Source organism: Cyprinodon tularosa, unplaced genomic scaffold (genome assembly GCF_016077235.1).
Source record: "Cyprinodon tularosa strain WSP-4 unplaced genomic scaffold, ASM1607723v1 ctg1235, whole genome shotgun sequence".
In the NCBI taxonomy this organism is placed as follows: domain Eukaryota; kingdom Metazoa; phylum Chordata; class Actinopteri; order Cyprinodontiformes; family Cyprinodontidae; genus Cyprinodon; species Cyprinodon tularosa.
This window is the reverse complement of record NW_024038043.1, coordinates 21,435-47,367: the sequence shown is the minus strand read 5'-3', so window position 1 is coordinate 47,367 and position 25,933 is coordinate 21,435. Positions and strand designations below refer to the sequence as shown.

The 25,933-nt window shown below is 38.4% G+C and overlaps 1 protein-coding gene across 1 annotated transcript in view; it reads right to left on the bottom strand.

Moving 5' to 3' along the window:
* LOC119777405 (protein arginine N-methyltransferase 3-like) overlaps positions 1-25,933 on the bottom strand; it is a gene marked incomplete at its 5' end in the record, with an annotated part of 44,739 nt that overhangs the window by 5,683 nt on the left and 13,123 nt on the right. Inside the window, 2 exons of the mRNA XM_038276270.1 lie at positions 11,361-11,448; positions 12,015-12,065. Coding sequence (XP_038132198.1) covers positions 11,361-11,448; positions 12,015-12,065 — 139 coding nt within the window. The remainder of the gene's footprint in view (positions 1-11,360; positions 11,449-12,014; positions 12,066-25,933) is intronic.

Genomic DNA, 25,933 nt, shown 5'->3' with positions numbered 1-25,933 from the left:
ACCTGTGCAACAAATCCAGTCGTGAAATTTCCTCGCTCCTAAATATTCCACAGTCAACTGTCAGCTGTATTATAAGAAAATGGAAGTGTTTGGGAACGACAGCAACTCAGCCACGAAGTGGTAGGCCACGTAAACTGACGGAGCGGGGTCAGCGGATGCTGAAGCGCATAGTGCGAAGAGGTCGCCAACTTTCTGCAGAGTCAATCACTACAGACCTCCAAACTTCATGTGGCCTTCAGATTAGCTCAAGAACAGTGCGCAGAGAGCTTCATGGAATGGGTTTCCATGGTCGAGCAGCTGCATCCAAGCCATACATCACCAAGTGCAATGCAAAGCGTCGGATGCGGTGGTGTAAAGCACGCCGCCACTGGACTCTAGAGCAGTGGAGACGCGTTCTCTGGAGTGACGAATCGCGCTTCTCCATCTGGCAATCTGATGGACGGGTCTGGGTTTGGCGGTTGCCAGGAGAACGGTACTTGTCTGACTGCATTGTGCCAAGTGTAAAGTTTGTTGGAGGGGGGATTATGGTGTGAGGTTGTTTTTCAGGAGCTGGGCTTGGCCCCTTAGTTCCAGTGAAAGGAACTCTGAATGCTTCAGCATACCAAGACATTTTGGACAATTCCATGCTCCCAACTTTGTGGGAACAGTTTGGAGCTGGCCCCTTCCTCTTCCAACATGACTGTGCACCAGTGCACAAAGCAAGGTCCATAAAGACATGGATGACAGAGTCTGGTGTGGATGAACTTGACTGGCCTGCACAGAGTCCTGACCTCAACCCGATAGAACACCTTTGGGATGAATTAGAGCGGAGACTGAGAGCCAGGCCTTCTCGTCCAACATCAGTGTGCGACCTCACAAATGCGCTTCTGGAAGAATGGTCAAAAATTCCCATAAACACACTCCTAAACCTTGTGGACAGCCTTCCCAGAAGAGTTGAAGCTGTTCTAGCTGCAAAGGGTGGACCGACGTCATATTGAACCCTATGGATTAGGAACGGGATGTCACTTAAGCTCATATGTGAGTCAAGGCAGGTGAGCAAATACTTTTGGCAATATAGTGTATATCACGAACACCAGCTTCCTTACAAACCCAGCCCATGTGTTGAATAACAGCCACGTTAAACTCTAAGCCTGACTTTGACAGTTCAAGGACCTTCAGGGTTTAAATAACTAAGGAGGAGGGTGAGGACCCAAAGCAGTGTTTCGACTATGTGCAAAAAGAGCTAGGGTGGGGGTGAGGGGAGATATAGAAGGGTCCACCTTCGTTCAGGACAGAGAAGGTGAATCATAAAAAGAGGAAGCAACAAAGACCAAGACTGACCAATAAAAGGCTGGATGAGAACTTTCACTCATATTTCAGCTGTTCTGACCGTCCATGAGTGGCTGATAACTCACCTTGAACATAATTGGACTTTAATTCAGAAAAAGGTGCTCTCTTTTTTCAAATAGACATTAAGCAGGTAAAACTGTTAAAAAAAAAGGCCCTCCTCTTCAATACCAGAGCTACACAAACACACCAGAGCATGACAAATGATTTGCTTTTTAATTTATTATGCTGCCAGCCAGGAGGATTTGCTGGGATGTTTTGTTCCAGGCTGCTGGCTGTGTTCTCACTCTTCCAGCAGTACCTCCCACAGCAGCACAGTGCAAGAGTTAATTACTGTTCCACTCGTACCAACACATCAAATAAGATTTGGTCTCCATCACAATAAATCATCACAGCGAGAGCTAATAACACTCCAAGGTTTTGATGCCTAGCTCTTCTTCTTCTTCTTCAAGTCCTAAAGTTCCCCAGTCAACATTCAAAAAGGAAAAGCAACAGTTCTGTTGTCTTCAAGGTCACAAGTTCTTTGCTGCAATAGGAGGAGAGTTTATGGAAGTGTACAAGAGCCTTTGTGGAACGATTTGTGTGCACCATATGAGGCTAGCAGGCAGCCGATGGATGCTGTTAAAAACTATTTCTAGTTTACGACCCTGAATGGAGGCGGGGGACAGTTAGAGTGAAGGAGAAAATCAACACCCCGCCTCTCACTCTAACCCTCCTTTTGTGCTACCTTTAAAGTACTGTACTCTGTATAATGGTGACAAACGTATACATGTTAAGAAGTTGGAATGCAACTGAAAACTTAATTAAATTCAGCAACCAAATCCAAAAAAGAGACTCAAAAAATAGTGTTGCTACACAAAGTAGTGACATGTTTCAAATATTCATTTCTGTTATATTTGATCATTGTGGCTAAATAAATAATAAACACATAAACTGTATTATAGACCAGAATGTTGAATAACACCAAATGGAATCCATTTTTAATGCAGTGTCAGCAGTCTGACAAATATGTCTGCTGTGTGTAAAGCTGGGATTCACCAATGTTTTTAAGGCTGAGGGCTGCTTCATGGATGCTGATAAAATCGATCTGATTAAATTCACCATAAATGACAAAAAAAGAGCAACGGAACAAACAAATTTCAAAATTGTGAGTTGCTGTCAGAAGAGGGCTCTCCATTTGGGCATTTGTTAACTCTGCTGTAAAGTATATGCAATGGGTTCCTTTTGCACAAATTACTTTATAAAAGGGGCGGGCATCAGAGCAAACAGTCTGAGAAGCAGCTAAGATGTTAAGTAAACCCACGTATCTTTGACAGCAAGCTTTAGGTCAGCTGTATAGTTGGTTATGGTCTTATTTTGCGCTTAACAATCATCTATAGATTTGATTTAGGGTTTGGGTCAAGTTGGTTTGTTGGCCAACCAAACACGAAAGTTCCTGGTTATTTAAGCAATTATTGACTTTTGGCAGTGAGGGCAGGTGCCAAGTCATGCTAGAAAGTCTCCATAAAGCCTTATGATGGGTTGCTTTAAATTTTACCATCAATTTGCATGGCTAGTAGGAGCAAAGCTCAACTCTCTCCATGGCATCATCCCATAGAAGGAGTTTCTATCCACTTCCCTGGTCTGTTCAGCTCAACATGGAGGACCTGGTCTTGCAAAGCGAATCTTGATATGAAAGTATTGTCAGAAGTAACCGTTATTCAGCCATAGCTCTTAGACTCCCCAAAGGGAAAGCAAATCTGGAGGATCTGGTGGACCACAGGACGCCGGCTCTATTGTTCGGCTATCCGCATTAAATACATTTATACATCTTGTTAAAACAAAGCTTCCTCTCAGCTGTGGTCTTTCACTATGCAACAGCCACATCCAGTCCCCGATTTGCTGTTGATTGATAGAAGAACTCAGATTTTTCCACTCCAGCTGAATTTTCACAGGTTTTGACTCGGTTTCTCTTTGCTGTGTTCGTTCTAATCGAGCTAGAAAATCGCACCTGGCAACTCTTTTCACCTGAACATATCTCTATATTCAAATAACATGTAAACTACCAACTCCAGTCGCGTCATTTGTGTTCAATATGGATGCACCATTAAAAGAGGCATGACCCATTGTAAATATCGGTGGAAGATAGCTAAACTTGCTTTATAAAAACAAGACTGATCAAACAACTAGCAGATGACATGGCTTTCTAAAGCATCATGTCTTTCAAAACCTCACAATGGAACCCAAACAACATTGGATTCTGCTCTTCTCCATTCTTTTGAGACATTTATTTCCAAATAAACTTTAGCATTCATTTTCATCCTTAAAGACCACTGAACAACAGTCTAGTCCATCTTGTTCATTAGCATAGCCAATGATCTAACATAGGTCACCAGGTTCGGACTGAAACAATGATGGCTTATTGAGGACCAAAGCCACCAATGTGGAGGGCATCACTGACTTCCTGCGGTCAAATAATGCGTCTCAGTCTTTCCCCTGACCATAAGGGCCAGAAAATGGCACATTTCTCTATTAAAAATCTAATTTTCTTTGGCAAAGTGTCAGGCAGATATAAGGTTGAGTTATACATTTTATCAGTATAAATGACAAACCGTTGAAATACATCCCTGTCTGTGATGATTCTATATAAAAGTAAAACTTTTAAATACAACACTGAAAGAAACCAGCTTTTATACAATTTAACTTATTATTGCACAAGTTTATATTACTTTAAATTAAACATTTTCTTTCACTTCCATATCCTTAAAGTCCTTGTGAGTATAACAGTTTATTTAAAAATTACAAATCACACATAAGGCCTCTTGCCTTCTTCCCAAGAAATTAGCAATTAATTACTTATGTCCTTAAACTTTGGTTCATGCTTCATTATCAAGGCCATCAAGGTTGTTCAGCAAATGTCCTAGCATGAGGTTCTTATACTTTCGTTTTTCTCTAAATAAAATAACTCACTGCAAAGATGTTAAGTGAACTTATTAAAAATACATTGATTAAAGACCTCAGAGGATGTGCTGCTGCTTTAGCATTAGGACATTTGCAATTGATCCACTGGGTTTTGGATGTTGTAGGTAGAAACCACAGTGGTTCAGGCTTACTGAAGCACAGCCCACAAAGGCTCGGCCAAATTGGGGACTGTGGGGTTTCAAGGGTGGGCCAATGCCATAGAGCCCCTCGGTGGATTACAGTTCTTTGAAACATTCACCTTAAACCTGGAAATAGCCTTAGTAATAAACATTAAAACCATATATTTATACTTTATACAGCAAAAAGGATTTTGGTTGCCATGTACAGTATATAGGAAAACATAATACCTGAGATTATGTGTACGATCATGAGACAGGATAAATCCTTTGTTTTTCCAGGCTAAAGCCTTTGTCTTTTCTTTAGCTGCCTAAAATTAAGCCCTACATCTTTTGTCTTTTAAATATATTTGTGGTCTGAACATAGGTACATTTATCCACTATAGCACATTTCAAGTAAACAGAAAGTCTTCAGCACACTGTGACAAGTTATGTTTTACTATCACACCAATTTTATGAGATTATATTGTATTCTGCAACAACTTTAAATGTCAAAGGTAGGATTGACAATATTGTACCAAAAACTTCTTGACATCAGAGACCAAAGCTGTTTCAAGGGTAGAAAACTGATTGCAGGTTTTGAGAATGTATGCATATACCCAAAACAGAGATGTCTTATGCTTATCCTGGTAGTTCATTGTCCTCCGTTTTCCCCCCTGAATTGTTTATCTGAGCCAGCAACGTACGAAGCATCCAACAGCATTTGCGCAGCATCAGAGTTTGTGGCCATCTTATCTAGTAGGCAGCAGGCGGAGGCAGAGCCACAGGCTATCTAACATCATCCACCTCTGTCATCATGCTGGCCATTTATTACAGAAGACTTAATCAGATTTCTGCTCAGTGAGTGGACAGAACGTCCTGAGGGTCATTCATATGCACATCAGAGGTTTTCATAGAGCACAAAAGGATTTAACTTCGATAGGGCAAATTCAAACTATTTGTATTTCAATGATGACAAATATTTAGAGATGCATTATATCATCACCATTGCATACCTGATGATGAATCATGCTACAACTATTATCTGAAAGCTTAGGTTATACTTGAATGTTCAGTTAACTTCCAGCACATCAAACACTGATTTTATCATTTCTGAGTTTTGTTCTATCCAAGAACAGTAATGGTTAAAAAACATTAAAAAAAACTCAATAGCTGTGTCCGAATGTCCGCCCTAATCACTATATAGGACACTATAAGGATTATACCACTTTGGATGAGTATACGAACGTCTCGTGGGTTAAAAAGTAGTGTATTCGAAATTTCCCACAAAGTAGTGATCATCCATGGTCATTAGACCAGCAGATATATCCTGGAATGCTTTGGGAGGAGAGCTCTCTTTTTACTTGCACATACACCTGTAATAATATTTATAACCTGTATAGCACTTATGGATAGATGCAAACCACATTTTGTTGCTTTGTACTCATGACAGTGCAAGGACAATTTAGGACTATTTATCCATTTTTAATGTTCTGCTGACCATGAGATGTATGGTCATTAGAACATTAAATCAAAAAGTGATGAAAGGAGTGAGACACTGTGATATGATAAAATGCACAGAGGGTAGTAATATCCTGGAAAGCAACTTTATGATTACTAATACATCAATTACAGTAACAGTATAATAGTTCTGAAGAAGCAAAGAAGCATAAGACCATCCTATTACTCTGTTTATGTTTGTCAGGATAATGTGTTTCTAAAAATCGTGCATTTCACTTTTGTTATAATGGGACATGCTGCTTTCGTAAGGTTAATTTTGTTTCATCCAAAGTTTAATGCTTTGCAATCAACGTTTTTTCACAAGTGTTGGGCAGAAATTTGTATTCACCTCGAAATCTCCTATATAGATTATATTTTTCCAGATTATTTTCTGTTGTTGGGTTCTGTGCTGAACTATCGCTGTTTTCAACAATCTGTTCTTATTGCTCATTTTAATTGTTTAATTAATTCAATTAATCAATTTTAGTGTGGACTCCAACTTTTCTTTACCAGTCTACATTGTACAACTGCCATGTATTTTTTATGCTTTTTCGATGTAAAGAACTTTTAATTATCCTGGTATTAAAAGTGTTCAAATGACCTTCTTTTGACGTCCTAGGTAGAAAGTTTTAATATTCGGCACTTTGCCACCATCAATCTTTGAAAAGGCTTGTCGGGGCTGTATCAATTAAACTTTTAATAACATTTGAGGGAGGGGATTAAACATATTTTTCAATGCATCAAGATATGGACAAGAACATTTCTCACACTACTGTTAATACATTAAAATGTGATTTTCTTCATGTCAATTAGGACCTAATTTTGAGAACTGCAAAGGCAGAATTTAAAAGTACATGAGGGCGGCAGTTTATAGTAAACACCCAATGTCCTGAGCCTTCTGGAAAATAATTTGGGCCATATCAGAACCTCATCGTATGCAAGCAGAAAACAAAGCAGGGTTAATAGACTATTCACCAAAAGATGTCAAAGCCCCCCTTTAACTTAGATAAAGCAAACCTTACCACAAATATCTCATTGCAACGTTTATCTCTTAATCTGCATTCATCAAATAGAATTACTGCATCCATGAAGAATCGCACCTAGAGGGTTTTTCACTGACACAGCAATCTCTACACAGTACAAATGCAAGGGGCAAGATCATAACCAAGTCATATAGTTCTAACATCGTTAGCTACTGATTCAATGCTTCCAGATGTGTGCTGGATTGTGTGCCCCAAAATGATATCAATGACTGAGAATCACATGAGTCTGACCATGAATTAGAGGAAAAAGAATATTGAAATAGTGGACTGGAGTTCTGTCTCCTTGAGCCCCAGTCGGCTTCGGCAGATAGCCGCTCACACTGAGCCTGGTTCTGCTGGAGGTTTCTTCCTGTTAAGAGGGTGTTTTCGTCTCCACTGTTGCTACAGGCATGCTTGATGTGAGGAATTGCCTTCGAGTCGATGAGTTGATGCAATCAAGTGGTTTTCCTTAAATAGAAATCTTTGAACCAGTCTGACTGTATGATATGACTGAATTGTCTCTTTAAAGCCTTAAATGGCCAATCTCCTCCTTATATTAAACATCTGATTGTTCCTTATGTCCCTAACAGAGCACTTCGTTCTCAATCTGCAGGTTTACTAGAGGTTCCTAGAATTTCTAAAAGTAGAATGGGAGGCAGATCTTTTAGTTATCGACTCCTTCCCTCTGGAACCAACAACAGTTTTAGCCCCTGAGGCAGACACCCAGTTTACGTTTAAGGCAAGGCTTAAAACTTTCCTTATTGATTAAAGCTTCTAGTTAAAAACTAGTGATGTGTGCTTAGTCGCTGGGTAAGTAGAGGGGTAGGTAAAGGTAGAGGTTAATAGCCCGATTAAGCGGGGGAGAATTTCATTCTGGAAAGACGTTTAATTCTCCTTGGCCACATTGTGGCTCTACCTTTCTTATACCTTATACAATATACTTAGGTTATCCTGAGCTATTTTCTGCAGTTGTGCTGCTATAGGCTTAGACTGCTGGAGGACACAGGGACCCCATTTAATCATCCCATCCCATTCAATCTCTAATTTATACTCTCTCTGCTTTTTCTCATCTTAGAAGCTTCATCTGATCTGTTCCTGTTTGGCTGTGGCTCCATCCTTGAGAGAAAATATCAGCTGTGCTGCTCCCTTCAACGCCTTTGTTTATAGATGTTGGAGCTTCTCCTTTTGGTTTAATGATTTAGCTGAACTGAGTTGAAATGGAAGCTTCCTAATGAGGATCTATTTGGAGTAACAGATTAAGAGATATTGGACTAATTCTTCACTAGGCAATAAGGTAGTATGGAGTGCAGAGTGCAGAGATCTACTAATAATCTTCAGTGCTGGGTTACTGGTCTTTTTGTTGTTTATTTTTTCTCAGGTTTTTAATTCCTATTTGTTAACTCTAAAAGCTAAAGCTTAACTGTATTGTTGGTGAGGGGGCATGTAATTTTATGTGCAGGAAAGGTCATGTCATATTAACAATCAGTATAATAACATCATAGCCTTAAAAGACTACATATTTATCAGTGATGTAGGTTTTTGTAAGTAATTTTGGTAGGCCAGATACTTTTGAGAAGGTTGCTTACTTTTAGAAAAGTGTTGCCTTTTTGAGAAATGCCTCTTACCAGCGTTCACTAGAATTCCACTCTTAAAAATAGCTTTGCAAAACTTGGCAAAATGATTGATATCATTGACTTGATTTCTCAGGTTTTTAAACATTTCCTTAGATCAAGACCTGATGCATTAACTGCATGATTTATTTTAAGGATTTTCTTAATACTCTGGGGTTGAAATTAAGCCTAAGTATCTATGGGAAAGTTAAGAAAAAAATTAAAAAGATCTAAAACAATTGTGTCTTATACAATTTTAGAAATGGGATTTCTTTTTAAATACATATATGTTATTCTTTTAACAACTGAAATTATCATTTGAAGACTGTATTTGTTTTTCACTGGCTTTCATTTATACAGAAAATTGTGGTATGATGGCAGATGAGCTAAAACATTCCAAGTACGACTAAAAAAGCTAAAATAAACCAAGTCTTTAAAAGAGAGCTGTCCTTTGCACTGTATTTGTAATGCTTATATTTAGATATAATTTAAATCTAAATCCTAAAATATTGTGCGGTTAATTTATAGTTATTCTATATATCAATTGATTAAATTGTCAATATCCTCTTCAGATGACCGTTGAACAACAACTGTGTCTTCAGTCAAAGACATCTCCAGATTCCATGCAAGACAAAATGCAAACGATCCTTTCTGCCCACAGCTATTGACAAACACAACTTATTTAGAAAAAACATTTGACTTTAGAAAACATATAATTTCCCTTTGGGGTCAATAAGATATTTTCTAACTTATTTGAATAGTTTCTGCAGAATTGATCCATTCTGATTGTTTTCTCTTCAAACTGTGATAAAAGCACAGACGATCCTTACTTCGTGTTACATCTTTTATCTCCATTTCAAATGTGCATGCAATGATTTCATCGTATATCAATGGACATGACCGATATCAGATGAAGTTTTACATGCTGTCTCTCATGTATGATTTATTGTGATTCTTCCCTATCGCTGTGGGTGACAGATTCCGCGTGTCAACCAACCTGACTAAATATCTGCCACAGAAAGATTATCTGCTACAACTTGCAATGATGAGACCTCAAAGCAAGAGAAAGACAAATAAATAATTGTGAGCGCAGCATGATATACAACAGACAAAAGTAAGTCAGTTAAAATAAATGAACCCATCACAAGTTGTATATTTATAAGTCATTGTGTCGTGACCATGAAAGTCTTGCCGGATGTTGGTAACAACAAATGCAGTTACTGTATGCAGAGAAATAAATGATAGACAACCATAAATTCTTTGAAAAAAGGTGGAATGATAGAGATACGCAGGTGTAAAGATGTATGGAACATCATGACCCAATCTGAAATCTATGAGTTATTATAAAAGCCATAGAACCACTTAGAGTAAATTAATGTCTGCTGGTTCAGTCTCAACTGATGGCCTTAAGTAACATACTTTATTACCAAGATGTCAAACCAGAAACATCTGATGTTGAGAAGAAGTAATGGGCTAAAGAGTAAATGAGCAAAATATACTGTTGAAAAGATTTGTTAAAGAAGATTTTCTTAATAACTGAAGACAGTAACGAGTAATTTGAGGTTAAACACTAGCGTTGGAAAAACAACAAAAGTTCCCAAAAAAAAGGCCAAGAGAAGGTGTTCTTTACAAAATTTCACACAAGGGAGTCAATGGTGATGTCAATAGTGATACTGAAAATGGACTCTTAGGGGGCTATTATACCAACCATATTTGGAGCTTAAAGGGACTGTATATTGTGCCACAAACATAATATAAAAAAGGAAGGTTTTGAGGTTGGAACATAATGGTGCTGGGCTGGTTTGTGGCATACGGCACTGGTAGACATCATATAAACAAAAGAAAAAGCTGAGTAGAAACATTTACCAAGAAGGACTTGATAAAATTGGGCTACATTCTACAAGGAGGATTAATATGAGTTTAGCATTACGGCCCATACCTCCTCGTGCACGCTCTGTTTAAATTTTGCCGTTCTCATAGCTAATACAAGCTTACTGTGTTCGAACTTCCGCCCTAACTCCTAAATCCCTCAGACACTATATAGAGCGGGGACCATATAGTTGACTTTATAGTGAACTTAGTTAAATGACTGTTCGGACAGATCATCCACCGCACGGTGCCAGCGCTATCTTTGTTATTAGTCACCACTGTGAGGTAGCGACAGCCTATTGAGACAGCTGGCCGCTGTGACAAAAATCCCACAATGCTTTGCGAGGAGAGCTCACAGTGCAAATCATTTGGGGATATATCTGCCTCTTCTGTGGCCTTTCTTTTCTTCTCAGACACTTCGGAGACTTGTTTTCTCTTTCAATCGTCGGCCATTTTCAAAGAACCGTAGAGAGAACGGAGAGCTACAATGACTGTCTGAAACCGTAGCTAATCACAGATATACGCCTGGGCATGCGCAGAAAAAGATAGCTAAGGGGATGAACACGTGGGACGGCCTTATGTAAAGATATCGCTAGAATGATTGACAATTAGGAGGACCACTTATTTAGATGATCCACCCGGAAATAAAGCTTTTCCTCTATACCTGGTTTTAAAGAGTGAAAAAAAAAGTTGCTATTTTGGCACAAAAATCACCTAAAATGAAACCTAAAGAAGTCTTTTCCACAAACTAGAGCTCAGTGTTAATAGAGATCCAATTAGGACCCATATAATTGCGATGGACCAGTTTAGGCAAACTTCATCTTGTAGCAAACATTTCCTGAAATCATATCACATTTATCAATGGTTTTGTAACTAGGCTATTTTTGTTTTACAATTTTTTTTATTTGGGACTGAGAACTGAATTAAAGAGCAGTTGTTGACTGTGTAACATTTCTTTATAACATGTGCTTACTGACCTGCTTTAACAGCCATAGGCTTCTCTAGAAGGAAGACCGTCTGCTTCCAGTGAGTCTTTGGAACCTGAGGACCTGTGGAAAATATCACCTAGCAAGAAAACAACAAAACCAAATTAAGAAAACCACCATGAGCAGCATTAAGCTCTTGGATGTAAAAATACATATGCTAAGACATACATTGATCCCAAAAACACAAATAAAGAGCCTATCACTAATATGTCATAAAACTAAGCATAATAATGTTGGTCAATCGTTTTTACAGTAATATGTTTTAAAATCACTTGCTGCTTGGACTGTGCAATAAATGAAACCTGAAAGCACTATATTTTGAAGTTAAAAGATATTACAAGGTTTTCACATTGTACGAGATTCAGCCCCCAGTGGAAACTGTAATTTACTGCTTCAGCCACTGCACAGGCCTCAGTTCCCAGGTACAATGAGACATGCAATCAAAAAGTACATCCATGTTGCTCACAGAGCTTGGCATCAGTTGTTCCAACTGGCCTGGCTCTGCTGGGTAAGTGCTTATATCAGCAGTTGGCTAAGACGCTTGTCGATTGCCATTGAACGCCTCAGGGAGGAGAAACACACCAAAGCATGAACATAATTGAGTTTCTGTTAAATGGCTTGGAAGCTTCTGCTGCTACTGCTTACCTTGTTGCTGCAGCCTTTGTCAAAGAAAATGTCAAAGTAGCCAACGATTGCCTGCAATGAAATATGAGAGCTGTGTAAATTGAGGCTGTAAAATAAACCCCTGGATTTGTTTGACTACACAGCAGCAAACATACAGAGCTAAAAGGCCAGGTATTAAAAAGCACAAAAAGGAATAGGGAATAATTTTCATTGAACACATCTTTTTTTTTGTGCATTGTTGATTTGATGGAAATGTAATAATACTTACATGTTTAATGTGCTTACTACACAAAGTTTTGATTAAAAGCAACCTTTATTTCTTCTTTGTAGGAGTCTATCAATATACCACATTTTATATGGCAAATATTTGACCATCTAGCAAGGAAAAAGTATGAAAATATATCAGAATAAGGAAATATTGTGGTGAAACCCTACAGTTTCTTCTACGATTATGTCATCTTAACCTTTCCAGCAGAAAATCCAACATCTGGATTGTGAGCTTTGCAATCATATGAACAATGAGCTTATGCAAACTGCACACATAACTTTGCAATTGTGTTTTAATAAGATAAAAAATTGTGCAAACTAACATTTAAATATGAATCAGTAGCTTACAACGTACAGAACGTGTATTAATTCGCTGTTGCATTTACAAGAACGTGACCTTTTGAAATTCCCTTATAAACATCATAACAGGACATAGTCAAGAGTTAGTTGCATCAGTGGGTAATTCCTGTCTGTCTACAGGAGAAAAAAACTGTTAACAAAGCTCTTACATTTTCTATTAAAGGCAGTTAAAAAGGCTTCTCTCTGAATATGTCGCAACTTCCCAAACAGTAAACAGTAGGAAAAGAAGTAAAAAAAAAAAAAAAGTAAAAAAAAAAAAGATTAAAAATTAAAAATACATACACACACACTTGTCTTGCTAATAGTAGTGAGGACCATCTGTTGACCCCCATTGATCTTCAGTCATTTTCAACCTTTTATATGTCCTAACCCTAAAAATAACCCTAACCTTTACCAGTGCATATTTTACCCCGACTCTAACCCCAACCAAACTGACACCTTAGCCTGAAAAGTTAACAAAACGGCTCATGAGGACCAGCCTAAATGTCCTAACGTTGTAAAAATATCCTAACTCTAAAGGTAACAAACTGAAACTGGTTCTAACTCTCATTCTAACAGGAGGAAGCCCACACATATATGTATATATAATAATAATTGATCAAATATAGGAATTCAAGAGCAATAACTGAATCAGAAGGCGCTTTGACAAAGTAATAGTCACAGGTATGCAAACTTATCCTTCCAGGTTACTGCACCTTTCTTAGATTTTACATGTTTATGTGGGTCATGCTATTGGATAATGAGATGACATTTCCTGCTCATAAGTGGGAAAGGCTGTGTAGTAGATGATCATTGTTACCTGGTGTGTGTGTTGCGGGCAACTAAATGACCCAACCTATTAAAGATACTGTAGGCATGGTTCATCAAACCTCTTTTCTGAAAATGTTCATTCTGTTACCTCTTTTACTATTCAAGCTGAGTCTGCAACATGTTCCATGAGCTTTCCTTCACCTCATCTGGCACTTGTCACTGGACAACAGAAATAAATTATGAGGCAGCCACCAACAACACTGAGGGCATTTCTGCTGATTATAGAAAAATAATAATAACACAGCTTGCTGCAGTTAAAAAAAAAATTTGCAAAGGTGGCAATTTTGGTGAGAATGTTGCAATAATATAAAAATAAACCCCAAGAGAGAACGAGAAATTTGTTATAAGAAAAACAAACACTGTAGATATGTTTGCCACAGTGAAGTATATCTAGATAGGATAAACCGTATTAGTGTGAGATTCAGGGATAGACACAAGTCTAAACCAACCTGGTAATCTATCTGGGCTCTGATCCTATTAGGTACCATAAATTACAGATTTATTTACATTTAAACTAGACAATTCAAGGTAAGGACTAAAAACCTAAATATACTGATATAATCAAATTATAGCCGGTGCAGAGGTTTAAAAGCATCTTGAAGGTATTTCATACATCTAAAGTTGATTGAGGTTAAGTCCAAGGCCAGAGTGCCTTTAGGTGACAACAATAGCCAGATTTGTAGAAAAAAAACAACACCCCCAGGCTTGTTTTTCTCCCATATATGCCCCCCCTAATAGAGAAAAGCCACTCTATCAATCTCAAGAGCACACTTGTAGTGGCAATGATGCAGAACTAATAGCTTTTAATCCTGACGCAGCTGACAACATGGAGGCCAGCTCTCCAACACAAAGAAGAACTGGATCAATGGAAGGAAGGAAGAGAGCTGACAATGAGACAGATAGGGGGAGAAGTGGACAGAAACAAGCAAAAAAAGAAAAAAAAAACTGAAAAGAAACCGGGTTCGGGAATAAAAAAACTGTAACATAATGTACATCTAATGTAAAACCTGGATGTTTAAACATTTTGCAGAACATGAAGAAAGAAACTTCCATAAAATCTACAAAGAGCTTCTAAAAAAAACTATCTTGGGAGGCATAATGGATATGTTAGGATTACAGGAAAAAGTTGTGCAACCTCAGTGTCACCAGAAGCTGTGTCCAATACCCCCCCGAAACACCAAACGCTTCAATCAACCTATATTGACTGAGACAAGCAGGGCTGCCAAAGCTAGCTTACAGCTAAACTGCTAGAAAAGAAGCCAAAGTGGATGAAAGAGCATGTCAACCCAATGCAATTATGGTTTTTAATGAACACTACAGAGAAGCTCGTTGCAGAGGTAATTAGGAAATTAGCTTTAATTACTCATTAGGCTGAACAGATTCACCTCTCTCAGTCAGAAAGACAGAGATCATCCTCAACGTGCCTCGCTGATGACAAGGCCTCGTAAGAGAGATTGATTGTCACTTCTTCGTTGTGTAACTTTCACCAGACAGCCGGGATGGACAATTATAATTTGAGCCGTAGAGTGAAACTTGCAAATATAAAACAGACTAAGCAGTTTGGCAACTTAACACTTCATTAAAATCACATTTGAAAAGGAGAATAAAAAAAGAAATAAATGTAACGGCCAGAGATATTACACAGGAGATGTGAAAGTGTTCAGAAAAGCCATTAAATACATTGATGACTCACACACTGTACTGAAGGATTGTCCTAGATCTAACCAATCAGAGCCATTTCAATCTTGACTAGAGACGATTTTAAGTAGACAATGAAATGATCGACTTGCAACAGCTAATAAATTGTGGAAAGATTCTAATCTCAAAACTGATAGTAGTATTACGTGCATACCAAGAAAACAAAGAGGTAACAGTAGTTTGACAGGTTTAATCTCCAAGAAAGTTAAATAACTATAACGGTCCTGGCAGGAAACATTTCAGATAAAAAAAAACAACTTTATTTAAAGGGGGAAATCAATCTAAAGGTTCCATATGGAGTTAGAAAGGGGTCAAAATGTTTGCAAACTTTTAATCTTATTTGAAAGTAAAAAAATAAAAGTTTAAACAGAAACTATAGAAGTTGATATTGAATGTCAAATTTTTACCTAGTAATATGAAAAACTAAAAAAGTAAACATAAAATAATAAGTATTGAATCTAAAAAATGAATAATTCTGTTTAGTATTTTATTTAGCCTTTTTCCTCTTTTTATTAAATTTCTTTATCACAGTTTTAGATTTTATTGTCAGATTCAAATCCATTTATTTCAGTTTATTTTTTTATTTTTAGTTTCAAATTCCTGTTTCAGTATCAGGATTTTTTTTTTTACACTTTCAAATCACATTTTTTCACATTCAGATTTTGACCCCAATCTGACCAGAGTGGGCGGGGAAACATAATGATTGACTGCTTGCAGCAGCCCTGGACAGATGTCCTGTTCCATGTTGCATTCATGGACTGTGGGCACTCCAACTACTTGGTGACCACATTCTCTGCAGCATTTATATATTGCCTTTTTGGCAAAATCCCATGAAAAATATTACGTTAAAGACTGTACTATTGACTTTTTATTTTTATTTAATTGGATAACAAATACAGGCCTTATATGGTATACAAGATATTGGAATTTGAACCAGATTAATTCATATTTATTTAACCCTATAAGTAAATCATTAAAAAAGTTCTTTCTGATAAAGGTTGCTAAGGTTTGAAATTCAACCAAGAGCATCTTAAACTGATAATTTTGGTACATTTAATGAGCATTAATTTCATTTCAGCTTGTTGGTTAAGAAACAGAAGCCATGTAAAGGGTACATTGCTGTGAATTTGAGAAACAATCGGCTTTATTTCTTGTCAATACATTTTATCCGTGTTCGATCAGACTATTTCTACACATTACAGTCCCTTTTTTTCAGTCATATGCTTAGTGTAACTTGTATAGAGTTGGGCTTCTAACCTGCATTTGGCTCCACATTTCTCAAAAACTATTCTAAATAAAACAGTCTATTCACTGGATATTTAAACTGAATAAAACAGTTATCAATGTTCTGTTTAAAATGTCTCACATGACAGTATGAATTGTTACTTGTAGTTGATAGGAAAAGTGTGAGAAAGAAGAAATGAAAGGAAATCTTGAAGTGTAGAAAGGCAAACGCAGCAAAAAGGACAAATCGGAATGAATGCATTTCATTTTCATCAGTGTTTAGCCTTGGGCCTACTCTCTCTCTGTGTTAAAGGATGGCAGCAGGTTTCCTGACGGCCCACAGAGGAGGATCAGAGATGCAGCAGCTCTACGGCCCCCATTCTCAGGGAAGAGCGAGGAGAAAATTAATAATTATCATCATGGATAACACCAACAGGGAGCAATTCATCATTTCTCTCCTACTACCCGACTACATGTCAGTGCGCTGCGTGGCCTGGCCAGATACTGTTATACGACGGCAGAGGGGGAGGGTGTAGAAAAGGAGGTGGGGGAGTTAAGTAGAGAGAGAAGGAGGGGCAATGAGGTGGAGGGGAGGGAATGGGCGGGAGGAAAGAGGGCTAATGTGCTTTTGATGGTGTTCATTCAGGCATGGAGGCTTCAAGCATGACCACTTCTAGAGCAAGGCAGCGTGAGTTCCCCCCATAGACCTAAAACTCCTCCTGGCCTCTCATCGTTGCTGTGGAGATCAAACGTGAATACATCTTTGGTCCTACAAACCGACAGGTTGTTTCCTCATACATGTGCACTGTTAACCCAACAATTCTACTTCAACAGGGAGACAAATGAAGGTTCAAGTCATACAACTTTAACAGCCTTATGTGGGGTTTTTTACAATTAGTTTCATGCGAAACTGAAAAGACTAAATTAAGATTATTTTCTTAAGTAATCTAATGTTGCAAACACAACAGATATAAACAAAGGGCATTAGGTATTTCTTTAGGTATACAAAGATAAAAAAAATTAATTTCCAGCATGCTTTGACCAGTTTTAATGTAACCTTCTACTGCTTAAATCAAATCATAAATCTAATTCACTTTGCATGCTATTAGCGTCCAAAGCACTTCTGTTTCAGAGAAAACAAAACGTTCACATGAGGGAGTCGCTGAAATAACTTTATAATGGTGTACATTAAAGATTTACTGCACATTTGACCCTAGCATGACATTACATCTCACTTTCTAAATGCCAGAACCAATGACGTCCTAATAAAGAAACCCTTCAGCGGTTCTAAAATCCAGCCATGGGAGCACTGATGTAAACTTAAAGGACAGAATGCATTTATATTCAACCTTCTCTTACCAACTTCTTTTTATTATCATTCATCTTAATAAAATAGTTCAAAGGTGCCACTTTGGGTTGCTAAAGGCAGGATGAGGCAGAGATGTTTGTTATAAGGCTCTTCTCTAGAACCAGCTGCTAGGTTTTCTACATGAAGTGAAAAGTGAAAGTGAAGTGAAAGCCCTTTGGGAAACTCCTCCAACTCCCATTGTCATTGTGACACAGCACACACAAGTGAACACTGCACACCATGAAATTGCATTTATGCCTCACCCGTGCAAGGGGGCAGCCCTCAATGGCGCCCCAAGGGAGCAGTGTGGCGGGACGGTACCATGCTCAGGGTACCTCAGTCATGGAGGAGGATGGGGGAGAGCGCTGGTTAATTACTCCCCCCACCAACCTGGCGGGTCAGGAGTCGAACCGGTAACCTTTGGGATCCAAGTCTGACACCCTAACCGCTCACCCACGACTGCCCACATGAGACCCTACCTTCAACACTGATCCGCCAAATTGACCCTATGATAGTAAGAGTGGTTAAATCTTAGAAGAATACTATAGTTATGCTTTCCACATGACTATCAGTATTTTCCATTTCAATCTGACTAAATTATAATAAATTTCTATTCATCCATGTGCAGCAGGTTTTAAATGCCTTTCTGAAGTATACATCGTTCCATATCCATACTGGGGTCACGAGGGATGCTGGTACCTATCTCCAGCTGTCAATGGGCGAGAGGCAGGGTACACCCTGGACAGGTCTATCGCAGGGCAACACAGAGACAAGGAGGACAAACAACAAATGCGAATTTAGAGAAGTCAATTAACCTAACAGTCATGTTTTTGAACTGTGGGAGGAAGTCGGAGTACCCGGAGATAACCCATGCATGCACAGGGAGAACATGCAAACTCCAGGCATGCAGAGAGACCTCGGGCCGGGAATCGAACCTTCTTACTGCAAGGCAGCAGTGCTAACCACTGTGTCACTGAGCAGCCCTCTGAAGTATACATACCATAGGAAATTTTCCAAATTTCATCACTAACATCCCAGACTACAATTCAATTTACAAGGATTTTAGGAAAAAAACCCACACAAAAGAGAGCACCATTGAGTTTTAAGACATTATTCTTATCCGACAAGCCGTTCTTACTCACCCCTAAATAAAATACAAGAGAATTATTTTGGTTTTACAAATCACCTAGATGATGAACACAATCTACTTGTATGTAATTAGACCTCTGTGTAAATCCAGGTGTACTGTGAAGCCTTTGGAAGTTTTTTTTTTTTTTATAATGTTTTTATTCATGTGACAAGGTCAAGTACAAACAATGAAAATAATGAAAGGATTTTTTTTTTCTTCCATTTTTACAAAAACAACAACCCCTCATTCCCTTCCCTTCCCCAGCCCTCCCCAATCCTACAAGATTATGCTATAAATCAGTAATAACCCACATCCTTCCTTCTTACCGTACAAGAACATGTGAATAAAAAAAAAAAAGGGGAGAGCAGCAAGTACAACACAAATAAACAGAAAACACCACAAAACAAAACTGAGAAGTAAAAATGTTTCAATGGGCCGAGATGAAGCCTGGAGGAAAAGAAAAAAGCAATCAAAAGTCAGGTTTCAAAAGTGGACGCTTCACCCGTCCTGCAGTGTCTTCATTCTAGCTATGTAGCTAATCATGCAGCCCCAAACTGAATCAAATTTTCCAGGTGCCCCCCTCAGATCATATTTAATTTTCTCCAGGTCTATGTGCAACATGAGATCTTTAAGCCACAGTGAAGCTTTTGGGGCCCCTGGTGCCTTCCATTCCAACAAAATTCTTCTCCGCGCTAATAGAGAAGCAAAAGCAATACTATCCTTGAACTTTTTCTTAATTTTTTTATGGTCTATTAATCCAAAAATAGCCAATTTAGGACAAGGTGTCAATTTCACATTTAGTGCTTCTCCAAGATGTTTGAAAACAGCCGTCCAGTAATCTTGCAGACGGGGACAGGACCAGAACATGTGAGTCATGTTTGCTGGGGACATGTGACACCTATTGCATACGTCTGCGACCTCGGGATAAATTTTGGAAAGTTTAGAATTGGTAAAATAAATACGATGGACAACCTTAAATTGTATGAGATTAAGCCTGGAGCAAGATGAACTATTATTTACACGAGTTAATGCTGAGTCCCAGACGCCGTCATCAATAACCCTACCAAGTTCTTGTTCCCAGTCTTTCTTGATTTTATCAAGAGATGTCTCTTTGAGATGGGATATTAAGGTGTATATTTTGGATATAAGGCCTTTCTGATTTGTGGGAATGTCCAAAATTAAGTCAATTACTGAGTTAGGTGGGGCATTAGGAAAATAGCTGCTATTGGATTTAACAAAGTTACGAATCTGGAAGTATCGGAATAGATGAGATTTTGGGAGGTTGAATTTTCCACATAATTCGTTGAAGCTAGCAAAGACATTGTTAATATATAGATCACTTAGCCTAACAAGGCCAGATCTCTGCCATAGAGAAAAGGCATTATCAATGCTAGGAGGGAGGAAGAGATGGTTGTTATGTATGGGGCTGTAATTGGACAGTCCTATGAGTCAAAAAGTACGTCTGAATTGGAGCCAAATTTTAAGGGTGGAGACGACAATTGGGTTACATGTATATTGGGATGGTCGAAAGGGCAATATTTGTGTAAGTAAAGCTAGAAGTGACGTAGAACAGGATTTAGCTTCTAGTTTACACCAGATTAATTCAGGTTTGCGAATCCAGAGAGTCATTTTGTTTATGTTGGCTGCCCAATAGTAGAGTCTTAGATCAGGGAGTGACAAACCACCAACCGACTTATGCCTTTGTAAAAGCTCTCTCCTTATTCTGGCAGTCTTGCCTTTCCATATAAAAGATGAAATTAGCCTATTGATAACACGAAAAAAGGAATTGGGTTAAAAGATCGGCAAGCATTGGAGAAGATAGAGAAAACGTGGAAGCACGTTCATTTTGATGCAGTTTACCCTTCCCGCTATAGTTATGTGCAAGTTACACCATCTTTCCAGATCTGATTTAAGCTTTTCAATTAGGGGTTGAAAATTGGTCTTGTAGAGATCTGACATCTTGCGGCAAATATGCACTCCTAAATATTTAAAGCTGCTTTTAGACACTTTAAATGGAAAACACACATCAGGGATCCCGAGGGCTAAGTTATTTACAGGAAAACATTCGCTTTTTGAGAAGTTCAACTTATAGCCGGAAAATGCTCCAAAACGGTTTAGCAATTCAGTTATTTTGGGGATGGTGGTTACTTGATCAGAAATAAACAATAGTAAATCGTCTGCATACAAGGAAAGTGTTTGTTCCAAACCACATCTGTAGATTCCTTTATTAAAACTGGCCGATTTAAGTGCAATAGATAAAGGTTCGATTGCCACAGCAAACAACAGTGGACTCAGAGGGCACCCTTGGCGGGTTCCTCGGTTAAGTGTGAAATATTGGGATTTCATCCCATTAGTGCTTACAGATGCTTTAGGGGAAGAGTATAAGAGTGAAATCCAAGATGTATACCTAGACCCAATGCAAAACCTCTTTAAGACCTCTAATAAATAACTCCACTCCACCCTATCAAAAGCCTTTTCTGCATCCAGGGAGATCACCACTTCTGGCATCTCCCCGGATGCGGGAGAGAAAAGAAGGTCGAGGAGGCGGCGGACGTTGGAAAAAGAGTGTCTGTTTTTCATAAACCCGGTTTGGTCGGGTGAGATTATGCTCGGCATGACTGATTCAAGACGTAAGGCCAGTGCCTTAGCTAGAATCTTATAATCAGCATTTAAAAGGGAGATAGGACGGTAAGAGCTATACTCGGAATCTTCTTTACCCGGCTTTAGTAATAAGGTTATTGATGCCTCTGTGAGAGTTTGGGGAAGAGCTCCCCGGTCCAGAGAGTCATTGAACATGTCTAAGAGAAGAGGAGTTAATTTGTCAGCAAATTTTTTATAAAACTCTATAGGGTAACCATCAGGGCCAGGGGCCTTGCCACTCTGCATTAGTTTAATTGAGTTTGCTATTTCACGAGATTCTAAGGGTCGATCCATTTCACTCTTCTGGATAGCAGAAATGGGTGGAAAATTTAGGTTATCCAGAAAGCTCATCATGTTTGTTTTGTCAGGTGGGGATTGTGACGTGTATAGTTCAGAGTAAAATGTTTTAAAGGTTTCATTTATGACAGATGGCGCTACTGTAAGTTCACCTGAAGGGGTTCTTATCTGTTTAATTTGCTGGGATACAGATTGTTTTTTTATTAGGCGTGACAGATGGCGTCCTGCCTTCTCACCATGTTCATAGAGAAATCCACGCGATCGTAACATTAATCTTTCAGTTTCTTGTGTTGACAGCAAGTTATATTCCATTTGAAGGGTTTGCCTCTCTTTATCTAATTCAGGGGATGGAGATGTTGATAATTTTCTGTCCAATTCTGTTATGCTTTTCATGAGTTGTTCCTGTTTTTGTTTTTTGAGTTTATTTACTCTTGCAGAATAAGAAATAATCTCTCCTCGGACTACCACCTTTAATGTCTCCCACAGTAGAGATGGGGATATGAGATCAGACTTGTTGGAGATAAGAAAATCATCGATTACTTTGGATATTGTTTGGCAAAAGTCCTCATTATTAAGCAATGTGCAATTCAGCCTCCATGGGGGGCGTGTTTTTTGTAAAAGTGTAAACGAAAGGTCGAGTAGCACTGGAGCATGATCAGATACCACTATCGTAGAATATTCTATGTTCTCAACGACAGGAAGAAAATAATTATCAATGTAAAAGTAATCAATTCTTGAGAATGTTTTGTGGACCTGAGAGTAAAAAGAAAATTGTTTTTTATCAGGATAGATAAAGCGCCATGGATCCAAACCTCCTACTTGATCCATAAACGTTGAAATTGCTTTAGCAAACTTTAGAAGGGGAATCCTGTCGTGGGGAGGATTTATCTAGCAAAGGATTTATAGTACAGTTAAGGTCGCCTCCTAAGATAAAGTGGTGGGAAGTTAAGTCTGGTAAAAGTGAGGTTATTTTCTTAATAAATGCCTCATCGTCCCAATTTGGTCCATAGAGATTAACAAGAACAACAGGTACATTAATGAGGGAGCCTGAGACTATAACAAACCGGCCTTGATGGTCAGCTATAACGTTTGTTGGGTAAAACTGTATTTTTTTTATGTATTAAAATCGCTGTACCCCTTGCTTTGCTACTAAAATTGGAATGGAAACTTTGGCCAACCCATGAAGCCTTTAACCTATGGTGATCCTTAGCAATCAAATGCGTCTCCTGTAAAAAAGCAATTTCCGTTTTAAGATGTTTCAAATGGGAAAAAACTCTACCCCTTTTTACTGGACCATTGATCCCTTTAACATTCCAAGAGACAAATCTGAGAGAGGATACCCCTTTTTTTGTAGTATTAGCCATAGACTAATATGTAAGTATATGGTAGGAAAAACCACTGCATGGTAGAAGAACGTGGTGTTACAAAAGCACAGACAAAAATAGAGACAGAAGCAAATCTGTAGGATCTACCACCCCAATACCCCAAAACAAAAACCCTTAGAACAGGGAACAAATAAACATACCTAAACCTCCCTAAGCATGTCCTAAGAACGAGAACTAGCAGCGGGACTCCATAGACTCTGTTACTTCCGTGTGACATAAACTTATGAACTTAACACTCACCGAGCAGACGGGGCTCCTAAATCTGCAAATGTGTCTACAATGTATAATAGGTGCAAAATAAACAGAAATATCAGGGTTGCTTCCTGTTAAAAGGGAGTTTTTCCGCTCCACTGTCGCTACAAGCATGCTTATAGTGAGGGATTGCATTCGAGTCAATGAGTCGAAGCAATCAACTGGTTTTTCTTAGATAGAAAACATTGAATAATTTTGACTGTATGATCTGGTGAACTGTAAAGTGCCTTCAGATGATGTGTTGGGAATTGGCACTATATAAATAAACTGAATTTAATTGTTTTCTAAGCCTCTAAGTGTTAAAAACTATTAGGCTCCATTGGAAAGGTTTTAATTACCATATTTTCTGGACTATAAGCCTCTGAAATAGTTTGTTTACAAATAATACTCATGGCTAGTTGATATCGTCCCTTTAACATAATATACTGATGTAGTGATGTAGACTACAAAGTGAGTTTCTCAATTAACAATTCTCTTCTTAATGCACTAAAGTGTCCTTGAAGTTGACGAGGGCCTGACCTTAAAACCAACGCTCACGACACACAATTTAAATTTGATGGAAAGTAGGTTAGAGATGGATTGCACAGGGTTTTTTTTTTTGCCTCTGCTCAGCACAACTACAGTAACCACGTCAGCAGCAGTTAGACAGCGGTGTAAAATTAATTATTCACAGAAACGTATTCTCTCCTTCTATGCATCAGCATACATCACTGCCAGCCCTGGGAAGACATTGAGGCCATTTTCTTACCTTTTCTCGAATTAGGTAAGTTATCATGATGGTATGATGACGGAGAGCCAAAAAATGAGTTGGTAGAGAAAAAAGAAAACAAAAAAAAAAACAACAAAACTCCATTTAATGAAACTTTCATCACCTATATTTGTTCCTGTCTGTGTTTTATAAAGGCAGTGTGTGTAAAAAGGGACTGAACTTGTGAGATATAAGTGACAGGAAAAGAAGGGAGGGTTTCAAAAAATAAAAAATAAAAGCAAAAGCAGGAGGATTTGTCTTATGCTGGAAAGGCGCAGACGCACGGGTAGTGCTGTTCATTTAATGCAAGGTTAGGCAGCCTGAGCTGATGAATGGACTGTCGGCGAGAGAACAAAAGCAGGCGTTCAATCACAGGACAGGAGAGGCAGGAGCTACCCTCTTCCCAATCCCCGAGCACTAGTCTAGGAGCATTTTACCCTTCACACATTATACCCTCAACTACTACTAAGAAGCTAGAGCCAAGTCTGACAACAGATCAGTATCTTTAAAGGTGGGATGTAAGAGGAGGAGGCTTGTTACAGTAGAAACTCCCCAAGTGATTTCTATCACACAGGACATACACATTTGGATTAAACACATGTCAGAAAAAAAAGATGAATCTGGTAACTGGAGAAACATGTATAGCTTTTGTGTGTTTTTGCAGTTCCTCACAAGATCCTCGTGGCGAGATTAATTGGAAGCAAAAGAGAAAAAAGCAACAGCTAAAAAAATGTAATTAAAGGAAAACTCAACACGCCTTGCCCTTATATTGAATCATCTGTTTTCCTGCATTGGACTCCAAGTATGCCTGCACTTAGAGCCAAGAAATAGAACTTGGATGTTTTCAATTACAGAGGAGAGAAGACAAGAAAAATGAGAGGATGTTTACGAATTCCAATATATCCACCAGCTTTATCCAGAGAGCACAGGCCAGATAATAACTATGTATTGATTGTCCATTAAACCAATACACCCGACAGTGCAGCACAAAAACACTACGATGCGACACAGGACCTCTTCGACACAATAGGGTCTGTGAGACAGATCGCTTCACAAAGCATCAGGAGCTAAAAAGTGTCGCTAAGCTATATTTACTACTTGTTTTATAGAGAGAAATGTGTCTCAGTGGGAAGGAGTTGTGAGGTCAGCTGGGACAGAGGGTGCCAACAACCTACCAAATTGTCCAATATCACATTTTACAAGAAATGGTATAGTGGCTGATGCTTCCCAACCAAAAGTTATACAAATTTAATTGAAGACCTAGTGTTATTTTGGCTTTTTTATTACAATATTAATTATAATGTTGAAATTAATAATTAAGGAAATTTAAAAACACCTTTACCAACAGTTTCCTCTATTGCGATTTAATGAACAAAACAGAAAGAAAATTACAAATTAATTTAAGACATCTTGAAAAAAATCTGGGAAAAAAAAAATCCAGTGAATTTAATTTAGATTTTGCCTCTTTATTAAATAGGTGACAAGTCCATCTTCTTGGAGCTTAATCTTTGTAAGTACAGCTGTTCTTACAAGGTCTCAGAGGCATTAAACCGTCCCTGTAATTAAATAGAATACTGGGAACCTTTGTGGTTTGGGGATACTTTTTTTTTCTTTTTAGCAGCAAAAGAAAAGCTGGCTGTCCGTCCTTTTCTAGATGTCTCTTAGGTCCTACCTTCAAAACCTATGGTTAAGTGTCCAAATTATGACCAAAACATGTCAACTTTCTCAGCTAATGATTAGTGAGGAAACAAGAGTTTGGTTACTTTATCAGGCAGATGTATA